This window comes from Anarhichas minor, unplaced genomic scaffold, assembly GCF_050575085.1.
Source record: "Anarhichas minor isolate MPS153535 unplaced genomic scaffold, ASM5057508v1 ptg000042l, whole genome shotgun sequence".
NCBI classification, from domain to species: domain Eukaryota; kingdom Metazoa; phylum Chordata; class Actinopteri; order Perciformes; family Anarhichadidae; genus Anarhichas; species Anarhichas minor.
The window spans coordinates 3,432,142-3,455,061 of NW_027466488.1; the positions used below are offsets into that span (position 1 = coordinate 3,432,142).

General features: G+C 40.4%; 1 protein-coding gene across 1 annotated transcript; it reads left to right on the forward strand.

Moving 5' to 3' along the window:
• The first annotated feature begins 797 nt into the window (after positions 1 to 797).
• On the forward strand, positions 798 to 22,682 carry aldh1a2 (aldehyde dehydrogenase 1 family, member A2). Its single transcript, XM_076109968.1, has 13 exons — positions 798 to 914; positions 8,585 to 8,689; positions 9,389 to 9,529; positions 9,965 to 10,094; positions 12,256 to 12,317; positions 13,025 to 13,153; positions 15,248 to 15,361; positions 17,999 to 18,101; positions 18,774 to 18,958; positions 19,088 to 19,252; positions 19,819 to 19,976; positions 21,452 to 21,526; positions 21,750 to 22,682. Exons 1-13 carry the CDS (start codon positions 798 to 800, stop codon positions 21,820 to 21,822), a joined length of 1,557 nt encoding a protein of 518 aa, XP_075966083.1. The 3' UTR covers positions 21,823 to 22,682.
• Positions 22,683 to 22,920: the final 238 nt, after the last annotated feature.

Sequence of the window (22,920 nt, forward strand, 5' to 3'; positions counted from 1 at the left end):
TAGCGAGCCGAGGAAAGTAGTTTGACACCTCTATGTCACTTAGGAAATGGTTAATGATGATGTAAGAATGTGACTTAATATGTTTTAGTAAAGAGTTAATGACTATATGCGGAGAACTTGTTTTTTACTAAGGTCAAGGATGAACTTTCAGTCTCAACTCTTATGCCAACATGGGCGAGAAAGCCTTATAGTGCTCAGAAAAATGGAAATTTGAACAACGAATGAAGATCGTTTGATACCATCAAACGTCCAGAACAGCTACTAAATGGACGTTGTGAGATTTTGTTTTGCCATAAAAACATGAAGGCTTCATAAGACTATTATGCTGCAGTAAGTTTTTGGAACTATAGTCTGTTTTACGAAAGGGGCCCAGTTATAAACCCTTAACAAATTGGTCCAACGTCATTTAGAGCCTCATTATTTAGTTCGGATAGCATAATACACAATGTTTAGCTTTACTATTTTATGGCGCAGCGTTTTCTTTTTTTGTAAAACTATGAATTACTTTAAAAAAAACGTCGGCTGCTGGTTGGTGAAAGTAGTGGAAACGGAGTGTACCGGGAGTGTTGGGTGGGTGGGGTGGAAGTGTTTCTCCTCCTCAACACGCATGGCTGAGGTCGTTTATGTAAATGCATGAATTTCATTTTCAAAAGGACAACCCTTTTCTTTGCCCAATGAAAATGAACTGCGGCTGACACCTGGCTATAAACCCAGGAAGAAACCCAAAGTCCTAATCAGAAATCTGTTGAAAAAACCCCGAGAGGCGCAGCAGGCAGACGAGTGGAGAGACAGCCGCGATGACTTCCAGTACGATCGAGATCCCCGGAGAGGTGAAGAGCGACCCCGCTGCTCTCATGGCATCCCTCCAGCTGATGCCCTCACCGGTGCCCAACGCGGAGATCAAGTACACCAAGGTCTGTTTCTCTCCACACTCTCGCCGCCGATCGACTCGCTTTGCGCGTAACGACGCAGATTCTGCTCGAAGATGTCGGATCATGTTTGTATCTTTAACTACAACTTTTTTTTAAACTCAACTCTTCGTGTGTCAGCGTTAGACCGTGTAGCTCACTCAGAGCTGGAGCTGAAAACACTTCTCCTGACTGAACTTTTTCACTGATTAACTGATCATTGTACGTTTTAAAGTCCCGATGAGTCTCTTCTGCGTCCACGTGCTTATTGTATCTCTGGATTAAATGATCAATAACCCCTGGACAAGCTAATTTAAACTAAATAAGTTGATAACAGACTCTTATTAACAATATTGTTTTTTTGTGTTTTAATGGTGTCACGTAAGTTGACAAAAAAGTATATTTTTACATTTTCAAATGTGAGTCATTGCATGAAACCGGGACTATCATACAGACTGATACTTGATTTTGCATATAATTTGGCCCTTTATAATTGTTACAACAGCTTTTAGGGGCACGATAACGTTGTAATAAGACATGTCATAGTTTGAGCTAGTTTAGGAATGTGTCTTAAAGTTTATACAACTGAGTCACGAGGACAATTTTATTTTACTACATCATATTTTTTAATATGTATTCCACATTGCACCTGAAGACACATACCAACGTCATTCCATGTTACTGCATGAAACGATAATAAAAATGTATTTTTCAATTCAAGTTGAAAGAAAGTAAAATTGCGATATTGCAAGATTAGAGCCAAATCTTTCTCTTTATTTCAAATTTTTCATCATGATTATAATGTTTCACTTCAATCGTTTTGTGGTATCCACTGAGTCGTAAAGCTCTTAATTTAATTTGTCTTTGAATACTCACAATGATTGGTATCAGTGGCCACGGCTGAGTTTGTGGGCAAACAAAACAGCCCAAATTCTTTCTGCCAGGTCTTGAAAGTCTTTTCTTTCAAAAAAATCTACAGACATTTTAGTCAAGTCCAAAGAATTGGCAGTAATTTAAGGCGTAGTCTCATTGTTACCAGCAAGTTTGTTCAGTGAGTAAATGTATTAAATTCAAAATACACGTCAAAGAAGAAATGTGGTATCAGAGCAGTTTTTGCATTGTCCTTCAGTCAGAAGTGTGTGGGTGGGAGAAAAAGGATGCAGGAACAGCTGGAGAAAGGAGGTTGAGTCAAACAAAGAACTCTATTTGAGTCACGAAACAAATCATGTTGCAGATACAAAAATATGCTTTCAGAGAGATTTTGATGAAAACATCTGGTGAGAATAGTGCAGGTCCTATATTGGGTGGTTAATTGCTTCAACATTTTGTCACCATAATAAAAACATAACAGTACATATACTGTTACATAACTGAATCAATCATTCATCAGTAAATCACAGTCTTTAAAGCATTCGTGCTTTGAATGCGAGTCTTGACCCACCACAAGTCATTATCCAATACGCACATGTTGAAAATGGCTCTCATATGTTTGATAACATCTCTGCAAAGTCTCGTAGTTTTTTCTTCTTCTTCTTTTCATATTTGACGCTTTGAAGTACATTTAAGTCATCAGTCAAAGATCCTCTGAGATTTTTGTAATATTTACTGTGTCTGTTGCTACTGAAAGGGTCTTTTAGCTGCAGAGCAAGTGTTTTGTGATTACCAAGATTAAAGGGCACGTTTCATAGAGGTCAGATTCACGATAGTGCGGTGTAAGTTCAGTCACTGCTATAATTGCTCTGTGTTAACACATACCTCAGTGTTTTAAGTGCAAAGGGCACGCTGCTGCTGCACCGTGAAGATACATATAGTATAAGCTAGTAATGCAAGTTTTCCTTTGCATCTTAGTGCAGAGTGTTAGTTAAAGGGTTGGAGAGAACGGTGTACAGGAGGAAATTTAGGGAGCGACTTGGTGAATTAACCCCTTGGAATTTGGATCATCCAGTCCCTGTTGGTTTGGTGGACATAGGGGGCAGAAGGGCCCTGATTTATGGGAACCCCTGGCGTGGGCTCTCCTCACACCCTGTTCCTGTTCTCCACCCCACTGACTGTAAGGGAAACAAGCAACGCTGTTCACTGGCCGACAGGACGTGTGGATAGAGCTGCAAGCTTCCAAACACAGATTTCTTTTTCCTCGGATACCGTTTTTACACTGTTACATTCAACTCTTCTCCAACATGAAGGCTAGATTAAGCTTTTCCTAAGTTACAATGCAAAGATTACATGTGAGCCACCCTGGAGATAGAGATATTGACACAGTATCACTGCTTAACAGTTTCGCTTCTATAACATGATCGTGTGATACTGCAGTCAAGGTTTGCCCCTTGTCCTTTTCACAGAGTCATGAACTTCTCACCGTCAGCGACACGCTGATAGTGTAAAGATATCTTGTGTGCATTTATATAAGATTGAAGTTCGGTTTATAGTCTTTTGATACCCACATATGCAAAATTGTAGTTTTCATACTCTCTCTCTCTCTTGAAGCTTGAGGAGTAAAGCTGTCTCTCGGTTGTCCCGTCCCCTACCCCCACATTTCTATCGCTAGAAGGCTCCAACAGCTGGGTTACAAGACAGAAACAGTTTAAAGGTTGATAGGACCACGAAGGAAGCCATAAATAAGAGAGCCATGATAGCTTTTTATTGATGTTTTCCACTTGTGGTAGAAGTAGAGAAGAGAGACTGTTGATTAATAATTAAAGCAAACAGAGAAACTTTTCCTGCTTTTTTAGTGGGTGATACTTCTGGCCCTTGTGGTTTTTCACACCGTTCACTGATGATGAGTTGTTAAACCGTTTAGTGGGACAACTTTTACAGGGGTGGTAATAACTCTTTAGCTTTTACTTTGAAGGAGCAGTCTGTAAAATGTTGTGTGTTGTGAAAATGCAAGTGTAAAGTCAGCTCAATGTTTGAACGACATGATTGCAGTTCAGTCAACTGATAAGAATGTATGTAGAAAAAGAAGCTTTTTAAAAATGTGGTTTGTAGGTCCAGTTTGGTTTTATTGTAGCCTAATTCTTTGATAGGGTAATAACATAGAAAGTAGTGCTACAAATAGAAAACTAACAAAGACCAGATTGAGGGATCTAATTCAGTGGCCTTGTTCGTTGTCTGAGTTACAGATCTCTTAAACTAATCAATAGTTATACATTTTCTTTGTTGCTTTGCTCATGGTGACATTAGTGCACTTTCACCATAGGAACCTTTGCAGAACCTGTCTGCCGAAGACCCGAGTATTTGTAAAGCAGTCTATGCAGAGACAACCACTCAATTTGGATGAATAAGAGGCTCCATCAATCTGTCACTGATTGAGATAGCACAGATGGAGGCTTGGGGCTCCCCGATGCTAGGTGCTGTCCACCAGGGTATAAATTATGACCCTGTCTCACTGTGTGGGTTAGTGGCCCTGCCTCGCCAGACCCTGACCTGCAGTTCTGGAGTTTTTCACTTCAAAACCACCATCTTACTGCAATCAAGATCAAACAGAGCCCAAGTTAGGGGATACTGTGCAACTAAATGATTTATCACAACGAGCACAGTGAGAGCTCTCCCCCTTCTTCTCTGCCTTTGCTTACACAATCTCCCTGTTCGCACACACATGGCCACATACTCTCAAAAACACATCTCTTTGATTGTGACAGGGTAAGTGTGCACTGTCATTAATATGTCCATTGGTGTGAAATGCCTACTTGTGCAGCGAGTGTAAATTATCATCTTAGCAGACACGTCAACATCATGTCCCCTGTCTCTTAATCACTGTTTAAGGAAGAGCAGTGACAGCAAGGTTACCCTGTTAACTTCCCATATACCTTCAGTCTGCGGCCCTTTTGACAAGCAGCGTGTAAATCCTTACGGTGTCACCATGAAAAACACTTGGCTTCATAAATCTGTTGGAGTATTGGTTCGTTCTCCACCAAGCACGAGACACAGTAGAGACAGAAATGCTTTTCTAGATGTTTATTTGTCTGTGGAAAAGCGTCACATTTCTTTAAAAATTACTTCCTCTCTCTCCACTGATCCCATGAGTGAAACTACTGTTCTTTAAACATATCCTTGACCTGAGATTTAGAGGATTGGTTAAGTACACAGGAAACCCATCAAACCTCAGATGTTCCAAGGGGGAAAAAACACTAGTAGTGAGAGGAGAGGTCAATTTTATTGTTGCCTCTTCGCAATTTGAACATTTCATCAAGATTGTATGTATTTGATATATTTTGTTTGGATATTTATATATATATAAATATATATAAAAGTGTTGTTTTCAGTTTTTTTTGCTCCACTCAGATATTTAAAAATGGAATCTGGATGCAGATTGGATAAATTAATGACATCATTTACTACAGACTTTAAACATGCATTTATCTGATAATAATCTGCCCAGAAACTGGAAGAATTTCATTTCATGGGTTGTTTGTAATTACAGCCTTATTTCAAATAAGTACTTCTCACATAACTTCAGAGTCAGAATTAACAACTTTAACCACTTGCCCACACACAACGACGAGAGAAAGACGTTTGCCAGTCAGTGACAGCGAGGCCGCCCTCACCAAACCCAGGAGCGCAGGATGGCATTGTCTGTGGGTGTGTGAATAAAAAAACATGAAGGCTCCATGGTGTCAGACATGTGGAGAGGAGTAGGAGAAAAAACACCAGCTGCTCTCCACTTTCACATGCTCTCCACTAACTGGTAACAGTAGTAATTCTAAGACTTTTGAAATGCATCGAGAGAGGAAATAGAGTTCCTGTGATAAGGGAAGGATATGAAACTTCCTATGCAGACGAGTATTGCAGGTGCCCGGGAAGCTAGGACTCGTCTGGCTGCGGAATCTTGGCTTGATGTGTATAAACACACACACATATATATAAACCCTTACATTAAAAGCCCCCTCTTACCCAATTACCTCACCTCTCATCCTCAATCTCCCCCCTTTGAAAAGAAAAGTAGTAGCATAACATATTCCTTCAGCTGTTTACATCTGAGTTGTGAGATGAAGCAAAGAGCCAAACAGATGTGTTGTTGGCTGCAGAAAGTATTTTGGCATTTCTTACATCCTATTACAGTTCATTCCCAAAAAGTAAATGATTACAAAAAATCACGCAAAGTTTTGTTAACATGAAAAAAAAGTCAAAGACATTGACATTTTGCTTCGAGCCAGAAACAACGAATCTTGATTTTTTTTAAATTTTGGGTGTAGAAAACCTTTTGTAATGGATGACAGTAATTAAGAAACCTACATTAAACGGTCAAATCAGGAGACGAACAAAAACACTTTGAAACGTGTTTGTGTATATCATGTCTCATCTTTTCATTATCCCCATGGCCAGGCTCTCCTGGTTGAAGTGATTGACAGCTTTTGCAGAAAAGCCTGGGAGTTGCTAAATGTTTGCAGCTGCCCTGTGGCCCATGCAAAAAGTCTTGACCTATATGCTTACTGCTCAGCTTTAATCCACATCAGGCCTCCTCGTTATGCGTCAGGCATCACAGATCACAGCTTTTTGTCTCTTCTAATGCGATTTTTAATCATTTTTAAATTGTGCATTGCATGAGAAAAAACATATTATTATATTATAAATAAATTATTTTGAAAACATTTTTGGACACCAAGTTATTTCTTAGTACTTACTGGCAGTGCAGATTTTTATGAACATGAAACCAACATGTGAAGGGATAGTAATGACCCCGCAGGGAATGGGAAAGAAAAAACGATTTGTCATTTGAAAATGTGCACCCTTGCACTCGCTTTTTCATTGTTGTGTTCTTTGCCCCTCGCCCAAATGATCCTAAAAGCAATTTTAAGAAACCTCGAGAGTTGATTTACAACTCTGCCCTGTCATCTTAATCAAGTCTCTCAATGGAACGAGACAAAAGTCTAACACCAGTCCGAGCCCAGAGAGAGGGCCGAGCCAAACGGCGGCTGACATTTGTCCTTTTCTAGTCGTGATTTAGGTGGCGGCCCGCTCCCCTGTTCTCGTGCTTCATCCTTTTTCCTTTAGCAGCGTCTTGTGAGAGGGGTTACGCCATGCATAAAGCTACCCATGGTCTGCATTCTTGCTCGGACTGTTGAGGCTGTCAGGGGGCTCCTCTGATTTAGGGCGCCCCGCTTCAGTGGCCCCTATAAATTTAAAAACTAATTCAGTGCTCTCCAGGACTTTCTGTTTTTGTAGCTGGCCCTCTGCTCCTTATCGTTACTGACAATTTTATGAAGTGCTCTTAATGAGCGTCAGATTAAAGGTGGCCTTTGATGGAAGGCGCCTGAGAACGCTGGACTGGTAGAGAGAAGCCTCTCCGGCCTTGTCTATCTCTATGTGTGTGTGTGTGTTAAGGTGTGTGGGGGATGGTGTGTGTGACCAGTACAAAGGAAACGTAGAGGAATGAGTGTGTGACGTATGGTTCTGTGTGGTGGTACACACAGATACTGAACACCTTAAACGTCTGCATGTGAGTTATTCATACGCAGAGAGACCGCATTATGAGCCTGTGAGCCGTGGGAATGAAGAGGAGGAGGGAGGCAGAGTGATGTGTTTGCTATGACTCCAACAGTTCTCAGACTCCCTGGCATTTTATACCAACCCGAAAGTAAACAAGGGTAACAGTTTACAGCCAATTAAATAGTGCTTAAAACCCAGCGTTTATGGAGGTAAACATGTTGGAGAGTTTAGGGAGGCTTAGGCCAGTGGGATACTTGAACTCTGCTCTCAGGTTTGCTCTCCGTGCATCTGAACTCCTCTAAAGTAGAAGGACGGTAAGAGCATATGTATACACACAGAGGGATTTATGCCAGCAGATGTTCTCCCTACACTCTATCTATCGGGCAGACTGACAGCCATTAAAAACAGTGTGAGAGTAGTCTGTCTAATGGATCTAAACATGTCAGCAAGGAAGGAGCTTTTTCTAATGATATATTTGAAAATTTCAAATCACACCTTGCTTTTTGTTCCACATTTCATCAGCTTATGAAGGGGTTGCTTGTATTTTATGTGCCATAATTCTCAGCGTTGTGACTCTGTAAACATTTATTTTGCCTTTGGTCTTAATAGATGTTAAATATGTCCTGTTTGGAATCCCAGGCGGTTGTTTAACGGAAGACCTGCTTTACACATCACAGAAACCAAGCGCGGCACGTGTTTTATGGTCTCGTAAACGAGCAGCGATGTTGTGAAACGTGTGTCTGTGTGCTTGGGGGTGGGTTGGTGGGTGGGGGTCTGGTGTCTGATAGGGATTTATCTGCACCCCCCACAACCCCCCCCCCCCCCCCCCCCACCCCCCCCCCCCCCCCCCCACCCCTTTGTCTGGATGGTGGAGCACTCCCCAGAGAGCAATGCAGGACAGGCAGGAATCTCTGTCCAGATTTCCAGAGATTCTCCCATATCCCTTACACAAGAGCCGGGAAGAGCTGGGACTGTTGGTCTTTCACAGCCCCAACTACAAGCATGGGATGAAATCATTAAAAAACATTGAATAAATATCAAAATAAAAAGTAGGATAGTCGTCATCTTCCACTCAGGCCGGTTTGCAAATTGTATTTTTGTAGTCAAATTAAGTTAGTTTGATTAAGGTTTTTAATAATCACTTTGTGCATGTAATTTATACAAAGGAAACTACATTCATAACCTAACATTCAGATTATTTGTTGCATCTGCTTACTAAAATACTAAAAACTGCATTTTTTTCCCTACAGATCTTCATCAACAATGAGTGGCACAACTCTGTTAGTGGGAAGGTCTTTCCTACCTACAACCCGGCTACTGGAGAGCAGATCTGTGAGGTCCAGGAAGCAGAGAAGGTAAATACTCTACAGCATGACATCTTCCGTCTGCCTTTTTCATTGAAAACAAGGTATTTTTACATATCGTCATAAGTATGAACATATTAATATCATACTATATAAATACTCCAGGTGAAAGTCGGGTACTTCAAAGTATAAGTAACAAAATGTACTTAGTGTATCAAAAGAAAAAGTACTCATTATGCAGAATGGTCCCTGTCAGTGTTATAATATTATTGGATCTTTATAATTGATACATTAACATGTAAAGATTACTTTAATGCTGTAGATCAAGATGGAGCAAACTTTAACTACTTCATACTGCTGAGTGGTTTAATCAATAACAAGCAGCTACAACATTTCCCTTTGAAATGTAGTGGAGTAGAGATAGAAAATAATCCAAATTGTACTTGTACACACTTTACTTTACTTAGTCACCTTCCACTACTGGATAGTTTGACAATGAAAACCAAGTTTCAGTTGTTCTTCTTACTACAGCCTAAACCCTTGTTTGAGTTAGCTGCTTCCATATTGCAGAAGTGCAATTTGAAATCAATCTCTTATGTATTGGTGAGGTAACAGTTGTTCTTTCTCGTCCTTATTCCTTATTTAAATGTTGAGGAAAAGTAAAAGCAACAGAGAAACTATTCAGGTATATGCTACTGTCATGAAAAGTGCAAAGCGACGCCTGTTTAATGGATGTATATTGTCTCGTAGGCTGATATTGACAAAGCGGTGCAGGCGGCTCGACTTGCCTTTTCTTTGGGCTCCGTATGGCGAAGGATGGACGCATCTGAGAGGGGTCGTCTGCTGTCCAAACTGGCTGATCTGGTGGAGAGAGACAGTGTCTATCTAGCTGTAAGTTATAGTGTCATCTCTCTAAATGAATTAATGCGAATAACTTTTCAGTTTGAAGCAGCTATGTTATTATCCACATGTATGTAATAACCAAAAGTCCTCTCATCCACTTCATTGTTACTCTATTCATGTAATTATTTATAGCAGAACTGTAACTGCAGAGTAGTATAACAATTATTCCTTTGTCTGTTTATATCATTTCATATCTTCTGCATAGCACTTTGAGTTGCCGCTGTGTTTGAACATTCTAATAAACTTGCTTTGACTTAAAGAGAACATATAACTGTAACTTACGGGCTGTATTTGTAGGTTAGTGTTATCTTAGTGTCACATTTCACCCATGGGAGAGTGTAAAGACTGGAACAGTAAGGAATTATGTGAGGATCACAAGGTTATATCACATATTTCTCAAACGTCTCCCCCGTCTCTCTTCAGACTATTGAGTCACTGAACAGTGGGAAGCCTTTCCTGCCCACCCTGTTTGTGGACCTCCAAGGAACCATAAAGACACTGAGATACTTTGCTGGATATGCAGACAAGATCCACGGCACTTCCATTCCAATGGGTAAGATCCCTCTATGAGGACTACAGCAGAGTTTTAGTGGAATAGACAAGAGTGTTGTTGGGATGCCTGGCTAGTAGGGCTAGGTATCAACTGAAATACTTTCGACTGAATTTTGTCTTTACTAAGTTTTAAAAACTACAGCACCAAAAGTTGGTTTCTTGGTCAGATTATGACAATCAGATATGTCTTAGTTTGAAACTGTGCATTCCAATACCCATACTACCATACTATTTAGTATGCCAGAAAACATTTTAGTATATTCCAAAAGATGGTGTGACAAAAATACCAGGATGTCCTATCGCTTTCGGCCACATTTTGTAGCATAAAAGCCAGCATGCTTTTCTGGCTATTACCCACACTCCTCTGCGCAGCGAATATATGAGCAAGAGGCTCAAAGATCAAAAGTATGGGATTTGGGACCCAGAAATAGTTTTGTTTATTTTTCTTGTACAACTGTTTATGTTAAAACATTATAGAAACATTTCAAACCCGCAATAGCTGATTTTGGCCTATTGGGGTCACTGGAAACATACTGTAAATACAACACTGACATGTCATCACCTTTTACGTTGACATGCCAAACTTGGTAGCAAACAGTTGCTTATTAACACAACCAGCAGTTACAGAGCATCATTCGTTTTTTGAAATGTGTTTCTGGTCACCTGACCAATGGAAGTACAATGCTCACTCTCTTTTAGTTCTGTTTTTGGTCTCCACCAACACCTGGGGAAATATCTGACTCTTAAGCTGCTAAATGCTCCACTATACTCACCAGCTAGTTGCTAACTGTGTCAGTGTCTGTTGTCTGGCATATTATTCAGTTGAATAAAAGAAAAGGGTTTGTAGAAAAAGCACACTTATACTCAGCAAAGTAAGGTATCAAATTAGCGATCAATCCAAACACTACATTTATTGTCCTGAGGAGGCTGCCATCAGTGTCCCCTCTCTAAGGCAGTTGAATTTGGGGGTTAGGAGAGGAGAAAGTTGGCTGTCTGTTTCAACAGGAAGCACAAAAAAGGAAAATAGAATAAGAGAGAGGACATGGGAAACCTCCTGATACCACCGTATTGTCCCTCTCAAAGCTTCTCTTGTACACTGCTGCCAAACCAACCGTGCTAAGCATTTTGCCAGGGCTTTGGTTTAAGCTTCAATGCTCTAGTAGACTTTCAGAGGAAATAAACAAGGGTATTCCTGCAGCCTGTATGATATAAGTCTGTCAGTAATTGTGTTTGTTCATCTGTCAGGATGAAGTGCAAGTCATTTCAACAACCTGTCAGCATTTATGCACGTTATGCTAAGATTATTGTGTTAAATTTGTCTTCCCAGACGGTGTGAAATGAAAGAGGAGTGACATTATGTGGAGAACCTTTGGCTTCACAGTTTAGTATAGTTTACATTGTTTGTTCCAATTTGAAATATAAGTCATCTTGCATGAGTCATACTTCTAAACAAACCTCACAGACACTTGAGCTCCTCCTGAATGTGTCATGTCTATTAGGTTTATGGTTTCATTCTTCAAACAATAACAGTTTTTAAAATACCCAACATCCACTTTGGTATTAAGGAGAAAGGTTAAAATATGATAATCTGTACTACAGTTTTGTGTCCATTGTTATACCTTACTGCATCCCATTGAAAATGATTATCTGGCTTGTCATCGACCATCGGTCATTCCAGTCCAAATGCAACATGAGGCAATGTTTCATCAGCTGACGACTGTTGTAACAAATTTAGACACACATTTCTCAATATCAATTGTTTTTTGTGGAGAATGAACAAGCATGGCACACCCTCAGCAAGTACCTCCTTTTACTTAAGTAATGCAAGAGGAATGAGCAAACATTTCCAGCATAACACCCATCTCTATGACCTAAGACAGTTACACACATGCCTGTGCTGTAGGAGGCTCGAAAAGAAATGTAATCTCTCACCGGGGTAAAGAAACCAGGAATGTTGCGTGTGGATTCATTTACAAATTAACATGTTGAGTCAACAACACCGGGAGTATCAGGTGGTGACGTTTTTCATGTCTTTCAGGCATTTTACAAACTAACAAAGTTAGAAATGATTTACCCTGTTTTACCTTTGTGTGTGTGTGTGTGTGTGTGTGTGTGTGTGTGTGCGTGTGCGCGTGCGCGTGTGCATGTGTGTTCCTCCACAGATGGAGATTATCTGACATTTACCAGATTTGAGCCCATTGGAGTTTGTGGACAAATTATCCCTGTGAGTATAACGCTTCCTTAAAGTGACATAAGATGAATACAAACGGACATAAAAGCTTGGAGAAAAACAAAACCGATAACAATGAATTGGTTGAGTGTAAAAGACATGTCGTAAGTCTGTTCTTTTTGTTGAATTACATTCTGCATTTTCCAGTAATTCCCACACAGTCACTGTTTATACGTGTAAATCCTGCTGGTAAGCCCCAAAAGTTACGGTGCTAGTGAGTTTGACTAATAGAGAACGAGAAGTGAGAAGCAGAAGAGCTAGGGAGAGATTTAGTGGGTTTGAGGAAAAGAGAATGGTGAGAAGAGAGCAAAAGATCAAGGAGAAAGAGACACTGTTGATTGTGCAAGAATTCAGAAAGCGTGTGGTTCTGCATTGAGCCCCATGGGCTCCTGTGTAAAGCAGAAATAACACAGGCCTGTGTTTTGTACAGTGATATGGGTCTATTGCACATGTGTTGCAATTTCCCGGCTTTCTCAGAATACTGTGGGAAGAGAAAATACTGTACAAGTGCCGAGAACATTTTCTCACTTGACTATGTTTAGACAGAGTGAAAATGAGAGTAAGTGACTTAAGAGCGATGAGTTATTGAGCTTGACTTGTGACCACCCAGTGTCTCAGTCAGATGCATCATGTCTTTTTCCGCCGTGTGTGTGTGTGTGTGTGTGTGTGTGTGTGTGTGCGTGTATGTGTGTCACGCACAGTGGAACTTCCCCCTGATGATGACAGCATGGAAGCTGGGTCCAGCAATCGCATGTGGAAACACTGTTGTCCTCAAACCTGCTGAGCAGACACCGCTCACCTGCCTCTACATCGCAGCTCTCGTCAAGGAGGTAAATAATCTCTTTGCCAACTAACCACAGATATTCACGTGGCAGTAAGCCAACATTTTATTTGGGCAGTCCAACGTTATACTCCCAATAACTGAATGTGAACCACTTACAGACGTCAGTTTGCAAAGAACACAGTGTTCACTATGAATCTGGCCAACATTTTATTTGGATAATCCATTAACCACAAGGCGACAAAGAACAGATGTTTGACAAAGTGTCACTTGTCAATCTGGATCATCTCTTCAGTCTGTAATCCTAATTTTCCACCCTGAGATTAACACCAGACAACATGTGCTCTAGAGTTAAATGGTTAAAAGGACTAAAACACACAAAAAAATACATGTTTTATCACTTACTCGTAATGGTATTAAGCTTTGCAGATAGTTCTGATTGTATGAGCTAAAGTGTTGAGATTTTAATCTCTGAGATTTTTCCTGCCACCCCAATACAATGAAAGCCAATAGAATTTTTTTTGGTGGTGTTTAAAGCATTGAAAATTCCACTTTAACTGCAACATGTCTTTGATGAAACAATGCTCTGGTTGCTCAGGATAATTCACACACTGCAAACACTGCACAAAGCCACAGAAACAATCATAATGTTATTACTGTTGCAAATAGTTGGCTGTTGAGCTATTGTGCTGCATTCACGTCATATCGATTAAACCACAATAACGAGCTGCTGAGTGGGGAGGAAAAACATGCACGCCTTGTAATTCAGTCTACTGCCAATTTCTGACATTGCGTGGCTAAGGTTTGCACTAGGGCTAACACCTTGGAGCAAAGCGTAATCCTATAATAGTGCTTGTTTACTCTAGTGTACCAAACTAAACACTTAAAACCAGGTTAAGACTGAGCGTACTACTTAACTAAGGATATTCTGAATTAGTGCTGAACGTAGTGACGATATGAACAGTGATGTGTTCACTTAATGATGTACATACTGATGTCTGTTTGAATGGTGATGTGGGGAAAAAAATTGAACGAGCTACTTAATCAGTGACAAAACTTTAAACTGAATTTAACGAAACATTTGGAATCAGCAAAGTGTAAAGCTAGGGTTAGTAATCTTGAGAAACTAGCAAGAGTACGCTAGATTTTTTAAATTATTCAACAGAGAAACACGGCCCAATGTTGCCAACTCTTTTCCAAAGAAAGAAGCTAGTAGCACTATAGCTCCAAAAATAGCCAAATCGAGCATAAAAGTCCCCAAGACTTCAACACTGACAGCCCGTCCCTTCAGGCCTCCCTCCAATGCCACTCCCCGAAAATGATCATAATGAACGTTAACAACATATATGGCTATTGTTAGAACTCACAGCTGTTATGCTGGCAGTTTGGGGGAGACTCCGGTTACGAGCAATGAGTGCGCAGGCAGCAGGTTAGCAGGTAGGCAGTCAGGTAGCTCATCCAATCATTTATTTCCGGCCGAATGAAATGATTGGATTGGCTTATTACAGTCTTGAGACAGTCACACATACCAGATATTTTTTCCTTTTATTTGTCGGAGCATTTGATTCATTGATTGCTGTCAGGATGTAAAGAGAATTTCAACAAATCCAACGAAAATGTATTTGAAGAACATTACCAACCCTACCTGTAAAGTCAATAGGAAATTGAATATCAGTGCTGACAAAGTACAAAAGAGCACTGACACACAGAGCTTCATTTACAGTGCAGCTACGACGGTCAAGTCAACACGGTTAAATATTGTGCAGTAAACCCACATCCAAAATGCGGTATAGCAGTGCATTGTATTGTCAATGTCAGTAGCAACAGGGATAGCCAGTTGTGTACAATACAGGCAAACACTAAGTTAAACAAGATGGGAACAATCCAGTATCTAATGTAGAAAAACTTAATCATGCTGTACAAATCTCAGTGTCCACATCCTCCCCGACTCCCCCCTGCCCTCTCCCGCCTCGCCTCTTTCTGGAGACTATCTGTCTGTCGCCTTCGTCTTTTTGATGTTCTCTCCGTTCTCTGCTGGTAGGGAGGTTGGGTTGGGTCCGGATTCCCCCACACCGCCTGTGGTTTTGCTTGGCTCTGCTGCCATCTCCACTAAAGCTTGTTTCCTCTCATATTGTTTTGACAGGCTGGGTTTCCACCGGGAGTCATCAATATTTTGCCAGGATTCGGGCCAACGGCAGGAGCTGCGATTGCTTCGCACATGGGCATAGACAAAGTGGCTTTCACAGGATCAACCGAGGTACTTTTCTCTAATAACATGGCTCAGATCAACAGCTGCCTACCGCTCTCCTTTGTCAGCACAAGTGACACAGTGACCAACATGTGCAGAGCATAAGAGCAGGCTGGGTAATTTGGGGACGTTGTGTGCTTCTATTGAAGTCTAGATGACAAACAAATGGGGTCTTATGCTGTGTGCCTTGTCATTACTACTCATGAAAGGGGGCTCTGATTTGATCTGGCACACATGCACATATTTGTGCTGTCAAGAGTATACAAACACATCTCTGTGAAAACACTGCCACTCTTCTGTTTCCCCTCTGCTGTATTAACACACCTTCACAGCAAACTTCATTGAACTTACCATCAAGATAAACCCTAGTAACTTTACAGAACAGGGGGCTGTTAATGGAAAGCTAAATCATCAAGGACATGCACCATGTTAGGTGTTGAGCGGTTGGAGGTGTTGCGTGTCTGAACGCATTCCTCAGACTCGAGGAAGAAGCCAGACTGACAGCAGATTATTTTACTGCAGATCATTTATAAACATTTGTTATTTCTAACTGCAAGCTAACATAACGTTCAGATCAGCCTTGTGGTTTATGGAGATCTCTGTTTTGACTCTGGTGGTGTGTTGGAGAAAAAGTGAGTTGTGAGCAACCCCTGATAAGCTTACACAGGTATAGATTACTGTCCATGAAAAGCCATAACAGAAACAGTAACGAACGCAAAATTAGACAGCATGATAAGAAATATATGTTCAGCTATAAGGTTGTGTGTTTATGATTATCCAGCACAGTATAACACAAAGCATTCATTTTCCTATCCCGGTCTGTCACACACACAGACACACCCAATCAGTGAGTGCACGCGAGCTGACATAAATGCACCTTCTAACACAAACATCTTCTTTGTTTTATCATCTCGTCTTGATTGAACATTTCCTTTGTGAGTGGCCCCGGTTTTTTATACTAGTTTTCCTGTTGTTTCATGTGATCTGGAGTCAATTACTGAGAGAATGAGCCAGTGCTGTAAGAGTCTGCTGATGCCCAGACTGTGAGTCACCACACTGTAGTAGGAGTGGTGGGGGGATACTGGCCCCCCCCCAGCATCTCCTCACAGGGTGGAGGGTAGTGATATAGCTACAGGTGGATTTTAGGACCACAACTCATCCTCATACTGATTCACATGTGGCTGTGACTCCACATGGAGGAGTCTCGCAGCCCAGCGTGTTTCCTTTATCCCTGAATAAACACATGCTAACCTCCCCTTAGTCAGCTGCTTTGTGTTTCCCATCAAAGACAGACAAAACACATCAGAAACATTGAAGCCAAGGCAAGTATTGTGTTATTTTGCTTCGGTACAAGTCACAGCACAGCAGTTGATACTGTTCTATTCTCTCGTTTTCCATTATATCCTCGTCTATTAAAGGGACTCAGATGCAAGATAAGACAGTAAGAGAAGATGAGTCTTTTCCATGCTGGAGGTGGTTTTTTTCAACTGAAGACTGAGAGGGGATGTTTCCGCTTTATCTCGTCAGTTCTCTCGGAAATTAGAACGGACTGTATGAGTAACAGGAAGATGAATACTTGTTTAGGGTGTAAGGTTCGTGAGGAGAAGGTGTGAGAAGTTTCTCAGGCTTCTAATCTTTTGAGTTGATACAACATTTCACAACATTGAAAACATATCATTAAAAGCAGCTGATTTGACTCAGCAGAGACTCATGAGAACAATTTTGACAGAGAAAATATCGGCGGACTTATAATGGCCACATCATTACCATGACTACTCAATCCTAAAGGAGTAGTTTGACAATTTGGGAAATGCATTAGATGAGAAGATTGATACCACTCATGTTAGTGTGGACCTCATGTTTGCATTCACTTTTGTGTCACATTGGCATTGTGAGGAAACCAAATATATGCTTTTCTGCCCTTAAACTTCGTCATTATAATGCTTAAGTCTTAGCATTGCAATGTAAGGCAAATAGATGCAGATTTGTTGTTCACTGTGATTACCCAACATAAACACGGTTTGAGAATCATCTAATTCATTTTTATATCACAAGAAAAAGATTGAAAATCCAATGACTGCCAGGAACATTAAAAACATTCAAAAAAATCTAAAACTATGTATATATACTGTATACATACACTTTATGCATGGTCAGAACAAATGTTAAGTATACGTGATTTACAGTTAAGGAATTAAAATGAGCAAAAACAGTGGTATGTTCCTCTGAAGATGAGTCGACCTTATCAAACAATCCTGTTGTCCACGGTATTATTTATGTTAAAGAAAAAAACACAGCAAATCCCTTGCTGTCTATCATATTGACACACCAGACTCATTTCATAACACCCTCAGGTAGTTACTTCACCACACACACCTTGCGGTTGCTTCTTCCTGCCCGTCATTAGACATCAGATGCTGTTCCCGGCTGAAACATCGTTATATTTTCCTATTGCTGTCTCCAAAAACCTGTAATAGATACTCATTCTGTTTGTTTGCAGAACTCATGTTTCAGCTGGCCAACCGGTGCATTCCCTGTTTGGAGCTAACCAACCTCTCGAAGCTATTTATGGCTTCAGCTGATTTACTGATCTGGCTGCTGGTCTACATTTCTGTGAGTAAACTACAGATCTGTTTCCTTCGCTAGGTCGGCAAGCTGATCCAAGAAGCAGCTGGGAGGAGTAACCTGAAGAGAGTGACGCTGGAGCTGGGAGGAAAGAGCCCCAACATCATCTTTGCAGATGCTGATTGTAAGTGTTCAAGTTATGTTTTATTCAGTGCTCCAGTCACCCTCACTAGGTGGTCCGTCACTATCACTATTTTGTTTAGTCATATGTCCCATTCTCAGGACCTCCAGTCTGGGTAAACACACATGGAGTGAGAGTCTTAAAATACTCAGAAGCTTCGTAGTGCTATGAAAACCTGTGGATGGATGGGTTTCATATGAATTCTAAGTGGCTCACCAAACTGGGGGTGCTGACGCTTTCAAATGCTTTCAGCAGCCGTGAGAGGGGCTCCCTAAGGCCTTTAAATCAGGAAAATGGACCCTGACTCAGTCGGGTGCTTCAGTCGAGACCCATAAATCACAGGGGTCCGTTAACCCTTCGTGCACAACAGCAGGGTCCTGTCTCTCAGGTGTCAGGTGTCAGATTTGCACAGGAAAGCTCCAATAAATATTGGAGCAAAATTTTGTAACAATATACTATGCACATTACTTATTTTTTTTCAAATGAAGTTGTTGCATATAGATGTGATGATAATAGTTTCTGTTAGCATAAAATTCAGATTTATTTCACAAGAAAGACTTGGTATTTCTTACTTAATAATTAACCTTTTAAAAAAATATATTCCTGTGGTTTAGTTTTTTAATTTACAAACCAATTTATCAAGCTATTGATTTACAAAAATCCCTTTTTCCCCAGTGGACCTGGCTGTAGAACAGGCCCATCAGGGAGTGTTTTTCAACGCAGGCCAGTGCTGCACAGCAGGCTCTCGCATCTTTGTGGAGGAGTCCATTTATGATGAGTTTGTTCAGAGGAGTGTGGAGAGAGCCAAGAGGAGGATAGTCGGCAGCCCCTTTGATCCCACCACTGAGCAGGGTCCACAGGTGAGGTCAACAGATCTACAGTTGAATTTCCCTTTTTCTTTCACTTTCAAAATGTGTGTTTCTCTGTCTTGTTTTTTTTGTCTTCTTTGTCCTGGCCTCTCATATAATGTCTGTCCTCCACCTCCACAGATCAGCCGAGAGCAGCAGAATCGTGTGTTGGGGTTCATCCAGAGCGGCATCAGTGAAGGGGCCAAGATGGAGTGTGGAGGCAAAGCTCTGGGCTTGAAAGGGTTCTTCATTGAGCCCACTGTTTTCTCTAATGTGAGGGATGACATGCGCATCGCCAGAGAGGAGGTATGATAAGAAAGAACAGGGATTTTTATAACTCTAGAAATGTTAAATGTATTATATATACTATATTATATATGATATACTAAAAGTATCCAAGATTTAATAATTCATTGCCATATCAATTGCAGTTGACCAGGAATTTGTTTTGATGCGCACACACAACAAAAACACAATTACACGACAGTAACCATGATAAATTCAATATTAAAAGTAAAAGTTCTCATTATGCAGAAGGATCCCTTTCAGAGTGTTTTCGTATCATATATATTATATTATTAGAATGTTATTATTGATGCATTAATATGTAAGCAGCATTTAATGTTCTAGCTGGTCGAGGGGGAGATAATTTGAACCGCTTTATAAAAAAATTCAATACTTTAAGTTTGTCTGTACTTGATTAAATGTTACTTTCCACCATTGGTATAAAATACATACTGGATGAAATCTTTGTGCAAGATGATTGGTGGTAACCCCCTATCCTTAACCCTTCACCCTTATTTATATGTGACCAGTAATATATAAATATAATATATACAAATAAGGTAAGTAATTTAACCTGTATGTTACAGATTTTTGGCCCAGTCCAGCTGATCATGAAGTTCAAAACTATTGATGAAGTGATAGAAAGAGCCAACAACACAGATTATGGTTTGGTTGCGGCTGTATTCACCAACAACATCAACAAAGCCATGACCATAACCACAGCCATACAGGCTGGCACTGTCTGGTAAGTTTCATCTGCTGTGTTTCTTTAGCTACAGTGTAATGGTAAAATATGCATTTGAACTTTGTGTCCTCGATGTGAACTCGCAGTGAACTCGAATACTTTCATGTCATCTATTAAGGAAAATGGCTCCTGAAAAAGTAGCAAAACTACTTGCAGAGTGGCAGAACAACTTGTTCCTTACATGGAGTAAAGAAAGTGCAGACTAAGCAGTAGTCAGAACTGGTGGTTGAAAACACCTCATGTTACCTTGAATGTATCGAAGCTGTGAAGTCAGCTGGATACAGCAGACAAGCCTCGGGGCTGCTGCACTTTGAATCTAACTTGTTACTGTATAAATAAAGGTTACATATTTTGAAGCTTTTACCACAGACTGCTGAATACGTACTCTGTTGTATACTCTTCCCTTGCAAGCAAATAAATGGAGAAAAGACAACTTTGAATCTTCTGAAGACTTTATTATTGATTTGTGAACAAAACTCTCTTCTCCTGATTAACTTAGAAATCTTCCATCACAACAGTCAGTAATATTTCTCATGTGGGAAATATCAACCATTTCAGACACTGGCATCCAGAAACTGTAAACTGGCAATGTGCCACCTTCCTATCATTACACAAGCCACAAAGAAATGTTTTACTTCCCTTTTTTCACTTCTTTCCCTCAGCTCAGATATTTGAGATATAAAAGCAAACATACAAAAGCAACATGGCAGTGCAAGACAACTGTGCAGAATATAAATTGTTAATGTAAACTGAAACTTGTAATTACCTGCAGATGGCTACGAGTAGAATTATATCTAAAATACAGCATCTGCCAAGAATTGCTCACCACTTGTAATCCTCTGCTAGCTGAGACATTGCTCTACCTTGTCTGTCAGTCTTGATGCCGCCCAATCACTATCCCCCTTCTTTTCCTCTGTTGAGGATTGTGTTTGGTACCAATGGTTTTTTCTTACCATATTTTTTCCTCGAAAAATCCTGTCTATTCTAAACAATATTACCTCAAAGCTGATACTGACCACAGTGACCGCTTCTTAAAAAGTAGCAGACAACCAGGAATCGTCTCCTGATCATAAAGATATGATGATTTTTGCATTGTCTGTTGTTTTTAACCTCATGGTCATTTTCTCAGACTGAAAACTCTTTGTCTTCAGGCTGCACCTTTCCCCTGCTCCCACAATCCCAAAGTTTCCCCACTTCTACTCTACCTCAGCCTCATTCTTCTTAGCATCCATTCACCCTTTCCTTCCCAAGCTGGTGCAGCTAGTAAATTCACAAATAGATAACCTGATAACTTTCAACTGTGTTTGCAAAACAATAATGGAATTATATTGTTAAATCCAGAGGGTTTCAAGAATAGCAACAACGATGAAGCTTGAATACTTTAAACTCAATGAAGCTTGAATACTTTGGTACAAAATAATGCACCATTTTACAACATCAAACCATCAATGTTCAATGTTTTATGTATTTCCCAGGATAAACTGCTTCAACGCTCTAAGCACACAGTGTCCATTTGGAGGATATAAAATGTCTGGCAATGGACGTGAACTGTGAGTATGACTTGACTGCCTGCCCACTGAATATACACAAATTAACCACAATATTACTAATACCGACTTTGTGTTTTGAAAACCTACTTTCTAAAATTGCTTAACATGTCATAAATCTTAATCTAAGAGGATATTGCAATATTTCCAGCAGTGTATGCTGCTGTCATCGATATTTTAAACAGAATGAGCAGCATTGTTTATATTTTCTGTGTTCTGTTTCCAGGGGAGAATGCGGCTTGAGGGAGTACTCAGAAGTGAAGACCATCACGATGAAGATGGTCGCCAAGAACTCTTAGGAAGCCACGTCTATTTTGGGAGGAGGTAGCATCTTCCTCATCACTGACCATCTCTCTCATCAGTCCGTCAACAGTGGCAAACCACATAAACCATCCAATCAAGTTATCTCCATGGTAACTACAGGCTGTGACCACTCGCTGCCCTCCCAGTTCCTCCATCCCCGCCGCATTGCTCGCCACGGACAGTCAGCCAATCCCTGTCCAGCTATCCCTACCTACCTTGAGTTTGTGACTGTCTCCAGTCTAACTGACAACCACTGAACTGCCCCCATAATGTATACCTCCTCCACTAACTCCACTAAAGCACTCACAGAGACGATGGGGGAGGCTGCTCTGACTGCAAACCCCAATAACAACCACCCCGTCAGCCGCTACACCTTGATCCTCACCCCCCCCCCACCCCCCCCCCCCCCCAGATGCTGGATGCTCAGAGACTCAGTCACCGCACTTGAAATTAACCCTTTACTAGCAACTTGTCATGTGTTGGGAGGAAGTTTCTCTTTGTACTGTGCGGTATGTTCGTCAAAAACCTTGTGTCATTTTCTTCGTAGCATTTATGCAAGCATGTCAGCTCATTCAAGACCACTGATGTTGTCAGCCTCAGATATGAATGGATGAAATGTTAATTCAGAATTAAAATGCATTTCTAATTCTTTGTTTATATTTTAGCTTTTATGACTTAACACTGTATGTCAACCTTTGACTGATGTAAACGTGAAGAGTTTAACCTCTTAAAAGCATTTTACTCTCACCTGCTAAAAGAGGGGTAGATGTATTTTAAACATTATGTAACTGATTTTCATTGATGTTCATCTATGTTTATGTTTATACAATCATATGCTATAAAATTATAAAATGACCATAGTTTTTTTTTTTTCAGTAGAAACTTTTGTACTGGAAAACTATTTGTTGGGTTTACTACATTATTAGGACTTAGTTATATAAATATTGTATTGATGCATCTCTTTTGGAAAGAAATTGGTCCAAGGAGATGATTTAATTGTTTGAGTAGTAATAAAATACATATTTAAATAGATACGTAGTAATACATTCTACAATGTTCAGCTCTACCTAAGGTAGCCTTTTTTACAGAAGGCA